General features: G+C 43.7%; 1 protein-coding gene across 3 annotated transcripts; it reads left to right on the top strand.

Annotated features, from left to right (window-relative positions):
- Window positions 1–2859: 2859 nt before the first annotated feature.
- On the top strand, window positions 2860–8811 carry LOC106577248 (zinc finger protein 883). 3 transcript variants are annotated; one of them, XM_014155174.2, is made up of 2 exons: window positions 2860–3013; window positions 5023–8811. In XM_014155174.2, the coding sequence occupies exon 2, from the start codon at window positions 5160–5162 to the stop codon at window positions 6798–6800; it is 1641 nt and encodes a 546-aa protein (XP_014010649.1). In that variant the 5' UTR covers window positions 2860–3013; window positions 5023–5159; the 3' UTR covers window positions 6801–8811. The 3 variants fall into 3 exon arrangements, with proteins under 3 accessions (XP_014010649.1, XP_014010650.1, XP_014010652.1); XM_014155175.2 differs by lacking the exon at window positions 2860–3013 and adding an exon at window positions 3359–3478; XM_014155177.2 differs by lacking the exon at window positions 2860–3013 and adding an exon at window positions 3840–3989.
- Window positions 8812–8874: the final 63 nt, after the last annotated feature.

Below are 8874 nucleotides of genomic sequence, written 5' to 3'. Positions count from 1 at the left end.
TTTGACTATGTACAGACTCAGTGAGCATAGCCTTGCTATTGACAGAGGCCACAGTAGGCAGACTTGGCTTTCAAGAGAATACATGCTATGTGCACACTGCCCACAAAATGAAGTGGAAACTGAGCTGCACTTCCTAACCTCCTGCCAAATGTATGACCATATTAGAGATACATATTTGCCTCAGATTACACAGATCCACAAAAATGTGAAAACAAATCCAATTGTGATAAACTTCCATATCTATTGGGTGAAATACCACAGTTTGCCATCACAGCAGCAAGATTTGTGACCTGATGCCGCAATAAACCAGTAAGGAACAAACACCATTGTAAATACAACCCATATTTATGTGTATTTATTTTCCCTTTTGTACTTTAACTACACTGAACAAAACTATTACCACAACATGTTCATTTTTGGTCCCATGTTTCATGAGACGAAATAAAACGGGGCAAAATTTTTCCATATGCACAAAAATATTGTTTCTCTCATATTTTTTGCACAAATTTCTTTACATCCTTGTTAACGAGCATTTCTCCTTTGCCAAGATAATCCATCCACCTGACAGGCAATGTTCCCTCTAAACTGTTCGTGTCACGCCCTGGCCATAGAGAGGGTTTTATTCTCTATTTTGGTTAGGCCAGGGTGTGACTAGGGTGGGCATTCTATGTCCTTTTTTCTATGTTTTGTATTTCTTTGTTTTGTTTTGGTATGGTTCTCAATCAGGGACAGCTGTATATCGTTGTCTCTGATTGGAAGCCATACTTAGGCAGCCTGTTTTCCTTTGGGTTTTGTGGGTGGTTAATTTCTGTTTAGTGTTGCTAACCTGACAGAACTGTTTGGCTGTCGGTTCTTTGTTTATGTGTTCTCAGTACAATAAATACATGATGAGCACTCAACATGCTGCACCTTGGTCTACTCCCTGCAACAGCCGTTACAGTTCGCTTATAAAACCCTCTTAGTCCTTACTCCCCCCTATCTGCAGCCCTCATCCTCCACATACAACACCCATTCTGACAGTCACATTCTGTTAAAGATCCCCAAATCACACATAGGTCTGGGTCACTCCTCTTTTTCATTCGCTGCAGCTAGCGACTGAAACGAGCTGCAAAAAACACTCAAACTGGACAGTTTTATCTTCATCTCTTCATTCAAAGACTCAATCAAATTCAAAGACTCTTACTGACAAATGTGGCTTCTTCATGTGATGTATTGTTGTCTCTACCTTCTTGCCCTTTGTGCTGTTGTCTGTGCCCAATAATGTTTGTACCATGTTGTGCTGCTGCCATGTTGTGTTGCTACCATGCTGTGTTGTCATGTGTTGCTGCCATGCTATGTTGTTGTCTTAGGTCTCTCTTTATGTAGTGTTATAGTGTCTCTTTTGTCTTGATGTGTGTTCTGTCCTATATTTAAATGTTTTATCCCAGCCCCCATACCTGTAGGAGGCCTTTTGCCTTTTGGTAGGCCGTCATTGTAAATAAGAATTTGTTCTTAACTGACTTGCCTAGTTAAATAAAGGTTAAATATATATTTTTTAATAAAATAGCCCGCAGGACTGCCTTGCAGAAGACATTTCAGCCCACAGAGAGATGCACCAGATTAAACTTCACTCAACTTTCTAGACTTTTCCCTGTTAGTTAACAATATGACATTTCCCTGTACTGTGACAATTGTGATCGAATCAAAGCAACATTAGCCACTTTTAATGCAACATACCAAAACAAAACTAACTATGCCAGACTTAGTATCCAAGACGAACTATGCAAGATATTTTGCTGTAGGCAGAACACATCGGAGTAGGATTCTATTGCATTGACACACACAACTCAACCTGCACTCCACACAGACCAGACCATGCGGCATAACCAATCAGAGCTGCAGTTGGCCACCGACATTTTCAACCTCTCCCTGACTGAGTCTGTAATACCAACATGTTTCAAGCAGACCACCATAGTCCCTGTGCCCAAGGAAGCGAAGGTAACCTGTCTAAATGATTACCGCCCCGTGGCACTCACGTCGATAGTCATTGAGTGCTTTGAAAAGCTGGTCATGGCTCACATCAACAGCATCCTCCCGGACCCCCTAGACCCCCCCAATTTGCATACCACCCCAACAGATCCACATATGACGCAATCTCAATCGCACTCCACACCGCCCTTTCTCACCTGGACAAAAGGAACACAATCAACAGCCTGATCAACTCTATGTGAAGAAGATGAGTCACATTGCATGAGGTAAATGGTGGGCACAATAGATATAGACTGGTATTGTGATCCAGGCCCCTACCTTTTTTTTAAGGTATCTGTGACCAACAGATGCATATCTGTATTTCCAGTCATGTGAAATCCATAGATTAGGGCCTAATGAATGTATTTCAATTTACTGATTTCCTTATATGAACTGTAACTCAGTAAAATCTTTGAAATGTTTGCATGTTGCATTTATATTTTTGTTCAGTATATTTGCACATCATTACAACACTGTACATAGCCATAATATGACATGTGAAATGTCTATATTATTTTAAACCTTTTGTGAGTGTAATGTTCAATGTTCACTGTTTACTGATTGTTTATTTCACTTTGTTTATTATGTATTTCACTTGCTTTGGCAATGTACACATTCAGAGAGGGACTTTCACTTGCTTTGGCAATGTAAACATATGTTTCCCATGCCAATAAAACCCTTTGAATTGAATTGAGAGAGAGAGTTAAAGAATAGGGAGGGATAGAAGAGAGGAGGGTAGTGAAGGCGACTTTGTACAGTAGAGACAGTCGGCCTAAACCTCGGTGGCCTGAATCGATGTATTACTCCGGGGCTATAGAGGGCAGTCTTGATTGCATGTGCCAGTGACAAGCTACAATGCGTTGTTGGCGCCAGAAGATCAGTGGCGCAAGCTCTACAGAAAGCGAGAGAGGAAGACCTTGCAGACAGTCGCAAGCAAGCATCCAGGAGAAATCGGTTGTGCAGAGCCCTTAAACTTTTTGTTTCATCATAACCCGAATACAAAGAGGTGGGTACCCTGCGGACCTACACTAATTAATATCCCAATCAGCTGTCTATTTTGATTGTTTTGTCTGTTTAGGTTGCCTATTAACAGGTTATAGGATTAGTTGATAATTGTGTACACGTTTTTTAAAATCAGATATCTAGTTAAGTTATATATTCCTAAATATTGCACAAATTGAAAATATTTCACTATCAAATGTTATTTTACTTCTGTGACTCATTTTCACCTAGTGACGGTCCCAAGAAAATGGACCTCGGGCCCCGTATGTGCTTGCTGGCTAGGAATATAGCCAGCTAGTTAGCTTGATATCTAGGCTAGGTAGCCTGCTAGCAAAGTACGCTAGCGCAGTAGCTCGCGAGGCTAGGCCATATTGAATGTGGGCTGAAAATATGGTCACGGAATGCTGTCGCATCTCAAGGATATTTGGGTAGCTTGGTGCTCGAACGTTCTCAATCTTGCAATACATTGGTACATTTCATTAACTAATATTATAAGTCATTCGTCTTGTGTGTATTGTATGATTTCGAAGGCATTTGAGCCGTGCTTTGTTATGCATTGTTATATAAGATGGGGTCGCCTTTCCCGGGCTTTTTAGCGAGGCGAAAACTCCTCGCCCGGATAATGTTAGCCATCTTTGTTTCAGGCTGATTTATCGGATTATGGCGAAAAACTACCCGCCTGCACCTCGGTGTTGTATATTTGGGTTGTATACAAATGTATTTTCTGCCTTTGTGGCTCAACCTACCGTTACTTAAATATGGATTTTGTAATACATTGGAAACTCCCTCGTAGATCTGAAATGCGTTATGAAGGGCGGAAGCTAGCGTAGCGGCAGCCATCTTATGTTTCCTGGCTAGCTGGAAAGTGGTGGTGTGGCATAGACAAGATGGCCTGTTAAAACTGCGCACAAGCTGTGTCAGAGTTTCCGCATTCGTTATTGTATTCGTAACCGTGGAAAAATGAGTTTGGTGAATGTGAGGTTTGTTGTACATATGAGGGGGGAACTCTTGATTAGTTGATCAGCCATGCGGCTAACTAACTAGCCAGCTAGTTATCAGCTACAAAGCTAGTTAGCGCGCTAACTTGATAAACATTAGCCGCTAACAATGCTGTATCGTCGTTAAGTTGTTTTCCCCTCCCCTAGCCAGCTAACTAGCGGGCTAATGTTGGCTATGTAGCCAAGGTGGTTAATGTTATCTGTTGGTCTACCTAGTTAAAGAGTGTGTTTAGACTATTTTCATGCCATTTCAAATGTTTAGTCAACTTAAGGCGTCTGTGAAACCCTCGTCCATCTTTTATATCGGTTAGTCAGTAATTGCATGTTATCCATTCTGCATCTGCCTAGATGGCCAGGTAGCCTCAGCTCTTGCTCATAACTTTGGTGCTAAATAACATTTAGCCCGCTAGATAGCAATTTATAGCCAGCTAACAAAGTATTAATATGTATTTCAACTGTTTCAAATCATTTCTAAATTCGTGAAATGTTTGCCCTTTGTTAGATTACGGAAAACACCCTTTTGTCTCTGCAGAATTAATACAAGTATTTGGTAATTTTACTTTGTTCTGTGTATTGTTGGCACTGGTACTCCTGTCACTTGGCTAGTTAGCCTTAAATTATTGCTAGCTGGGGGTCTTGGCTGGCTAGTTATCTGGCTAATAACAAGTGTGTCAGTGCAGAAGCTATGGCTCCTTATTACTGGCTAGTTATCTGGCTAATAACAAGTGTGTCAGTGCAGAAGCTATGGCTCCTTATTAAGTTTCAGATGTTTTCTTGATTTGTATTGCACAAACTGAACAGTATTCTGCCTACTTTTTTCACCCCCTTTTCTGCCAGGATAAATACCTATATTTGAATCTATTACTGTTACACCAGCAGCTCTGGGCTTTAGTATCAGTAGCATTCTACAGTACTACTGTTCACTTCATTAGCATGGAAACACTTTGTTGAGATGTATATGATAGCTCAATGTCACATCACTTAATCTGTATCTTATATTTCTTTCACCTGACAGGTCTCTGACTGAGAATCTAAGCACTACTACCAACCCTGTTGTGCTAGCCATACTAAGTGGATCTCTTTCTACCCCAAGTCCCTCGAAGCTTCCCGTCCGGCTCTAAAACGGAGGTCGTCGGGCTGGAGTGTGTTCTCATGGCCGAGTCAGAGACTGAGTGTGACACACCCGGCCTTGACACGCTGGGGTCGGAGTGTGTCATTGCCCACAGCCAGGTTGACCTGCATTATGCGGCCGAGACAGAGATCATGACGGAGGAGAAACGTGGCCTGGAGCTGGAGATCCACGGGGCCGACCTGGCCAAGATCCAAGGGCTCACTGCCGTAGCCTGTGTGGACGCCATCGTCACAGAGACTGACCATGACTACGTGACCAAGCCGGACCACCACGGGGAGATCCAGTGCTTCACCATGGGGGGCGAGGGCAAGGGGGAGGCGCTGCTGGGAGAGGTGCTGCTAAAAACCGAGACTGAACATGTGGTTAAGGTGGAGTCGGACCACGTGGGCGGCGAGCTGACGGTGGAGTCCGAGAATGGCGTGGTTATCCACGAGGCCCACGGCCTGCAGTGCAACGAGTGCGGCGAGATCTTCGGCAGCATGGCCGACCTGCACCAGCACTTCGAGATCCACAAGGCCACCAACCCTTACATCTGCGTGCACTGTGGCGATAGCTTCGCTGTGGAGTCAAGCCTCAAGCAGCACATGAAGATCCACATGAAAGAGAAAGCGTACGCCACCACAGGCGTGGAGATGGTGGGAAAGGGGGTGATCGACGCTTTCAACCTCAAGTCTCACCAGATGATCCACAGCCCGGAGAAGCCCCACCGTTGCTCGGAATGCGGCAAGAGCTTCGCGGCGGCCATCACCCTGCGGGAGCACATGAAGATGCACTCGGAGGATAAGCCATACAAGTGTACCCAGTGCAGGAAGAGTTTCATCCGCCGGCGCCACCTCAAGAAGCACCAGGAGCTCCACGCCAGGGAGAAGCCCTTCACCTGTTCCCAGTGCGGAAAGGGCTTCACCACGGCCTCTAGCCTGAAGCAGCACCAGAAAACCCACGCAGGGGACAAGCCTCACCGCTGCACACAGTGTGGGAAGTGCTTCGCCGCAGCCGCAACCCTGCGGGAGCACCAACGCATCCACTCTGGGGAGAAGCCCTACAAGTGCAACCAGTGCAGGAAGAGCTTTGTCCGCAAGCGCCACCTTAAGAAGCACCAACTGGTCCACTCTGGTGGGAAACCCTACTCCTGCGCCCAGTGCGACAAGAGCTTCAACCACTCCTCCTCGCTCTCCCGGCACCACAAGGTCCACCTGGAGGCACGCATCTACTCCTCCCCTCCCCAGGGCAAGGCCTTCTCCTACGGGTCCACTATGAAGCAGCAGTCAAGGATGCACCAGGGGGGAGGCGCAGGAGACAAACCGTACACCTGCAACCACTGCGACAAGAGCTTCAATCATTCCTCTTCCCTGTCCCGCCACCAAAGAGTCCACTCGGAGGGGAAGAGCTACACCTGCGGCCACTGTGGGAAGAGGTTCAACCACTCCTCTTCCCTGTCCAGGCACCAGCGTGTTCACCAGGAGGAGAAGCAGCAGCAGCAACAGGTAGTGGTGCAGCAACAGTACAGTGCCGTTCCCTCGACGAAGGGATTCCCCCACACCACCATCCTCAAACAGCGCATCCTGGCCAGCGAGAAGCCATACAGGTGCTCCCAGTGTGGAAAAGGCTTCAACCATTCATCCTCTCTCTCCAGGCATCATAGAATCCACATTGACCAGTGAGATCCCGACACACACCTACTCTGTCTCTCACTCACACACAGCCCTGACAGACACCCACCCCTGTGATGTTTCTGTTCTACCAATCGGTCCCGAGCTCCAGACGACAAGGACTACAGCCAATAAAACCCGGCCTGCTCTCCCAGTAACAGTGTAGTGGTCAGGGGCAGAGTTTAATTTGTCTCTGTGTGGAGCAGTCGATACAAATGGACAATGACACAACCAAAATATCCTTTTCAAAAGGAGAAAAAGAAAAATACAAGTTCTAGCCTGAACTTATAATAACCCTTTACAGATGAGCTGTTGAAGTTGGGTTGCTTGACAAGTTCCTAGGACTTTCAGATCAGTTAGTTTTGAATAAATTGTGTGATAGACATTTTGAATGAGCCTGTATTTCTCCTTTGTGATTGTGATTTTCGCTCCAGAACCCCCTCTTTTTGATTGCTTTTAAAGAAAAGATTTGATAATCTAGATAAATGTTACCTGACTAACGGAGAGAAATACTTGTGCATAATTCTCCCCCTACTATATGGAGTGCTTTTCCGATCTAACCCTCGTTGAGGTCAATCTCCCACTCTTGGCTACTGATGCAACTTGCGATCAAGTCATACTGTCTTGATGGCATAAATTAGCAATCTTTCAAATGTGCATTTTTTTTTAACCCATCTTACCAATGTAAACTCATGGGGGGAGACAAATCCTATGTAAATAATTGTTGATTTATCCTTTTTTATATCAGTATAGGTGACTACTGTGCAGTTTTGTTCCAGAAATTAGATGTATTTTTTTTTTTATAGTAACATCCATGTAATCTCTTACCTCCCTTCTCCAGTTTCCTTTTCATTAATTGTTTTTGTTACAGAGCTACCAGGAAATGTTGCTACTGCTCTCGTATGTACATACTGTCATATCTGGGTTTCCATCCAGTGAGATGCAGCGCCATGTGGATGGGTCTGTACCCAGTGATGTGGTCTGTACTGTGCAGGTAAAGTGTGTAGAGCAATAGTGCCTCAAGCCTCTGTATTTTGGGATGCAATTAACAGTTATGAAAAGGAGAAATGGACAAAATGCATCGTTAAAAAAATAAATAAACGATCTGGTAGCATTATCTGAAGTTGACTTGCGTCTGTTTTTAATTGATGATTCCCTATCCAGTTCTGTTTTAGCACCAAATGTAACATTATTAGCTAGACGATGGACTCGGCTGTTCAAGAGTTATTTCTTGCTATTTCTTTACTCATTCAATTAGTGTATAGAATTATAGTTGATTTCACTGAATGGTTTTGGGAGTAGAAGTGATCAAATTTGACAGTGTAATAATAGATTGTGTTTACTACCTATCTAGATGACTATAGGTTGCTTTTAGTGACACCACCCTTGATTTTGAACTTCCAGGTTTTCCAAATTCCATGGGATTACGCTTTTTATTTACTGTTCTGTGTATATATAAAAAAAAAAACTTTTTAATATGGTTTGGGTCATCTTGAAAGGGAAGAATAGCTATTATACTGGGTTTTCTTATTTTATGGGAAGGACTTTTTATTTTGAGCAGCCTTTATTCTTTTACCCCTTTTTGAATAACAATTGTGCTTCAAACGGTAGCATAGGCTTATTTCTTGTGTTAGATAGGTGCCTTACTGCATGCTGTAGAAATGTATGCCGAACTGTCATAAAACAAAAACAAAACAAAAAAACTTGTATGGTTTTGGCAACTCCTTTATTCTTAACTTACACCCAGCATTTTAAGTTGTCATGACTTTATTATTTTTGGGCTTCTATGTACATTGTTTGCACACTGTTACATCTTCATTGTCATTTAATTTTCTCTCCTGTCTTTGTTGATTGGCCTCCAATGTAGATTTTCTTCAAGGTTGAATTAAGGAAATGAGTTAGAATGTTTTGATCCCTATATGGCTCTGCTTACTGTAGAGGTCCCACCCAGCTCCACCTCTCTCCCCACATTTCTGACTGCTACATATGGATAAATAAAAGTTGACTGTCAACATTGCATCAATGATTTCTTTTTGTCTGATTTGTTATTTTGATCTAAGTCTGGTAATGACACCCACATGCTTCT

Source organism: Salmo salar, chromosome ssa18, assembly GCF_905237065.1.
Source record: "Salmo salar chromosome ssa18, Ssal_v3.1, whole genome shotgun sequence".
NCBI classification, from domain to species: Eukaryota; Metazoa; Chordata; class Actinopteri; order Salmoniformes; family Salmonidae; genus Salmo; species Salmo salar.
This window is presented reverse-complemented; position numbering and strand designations above follow the sequence as displayed.

Coding starts and splice junctions, on each gene's coding strand:
- LOC106577248 (XM_014155174.2), top strand. CDS start 5,160: ATGGCCGAGTCAGAGACTGAGTGTGACACACCCGGCCTTGACACGCTG.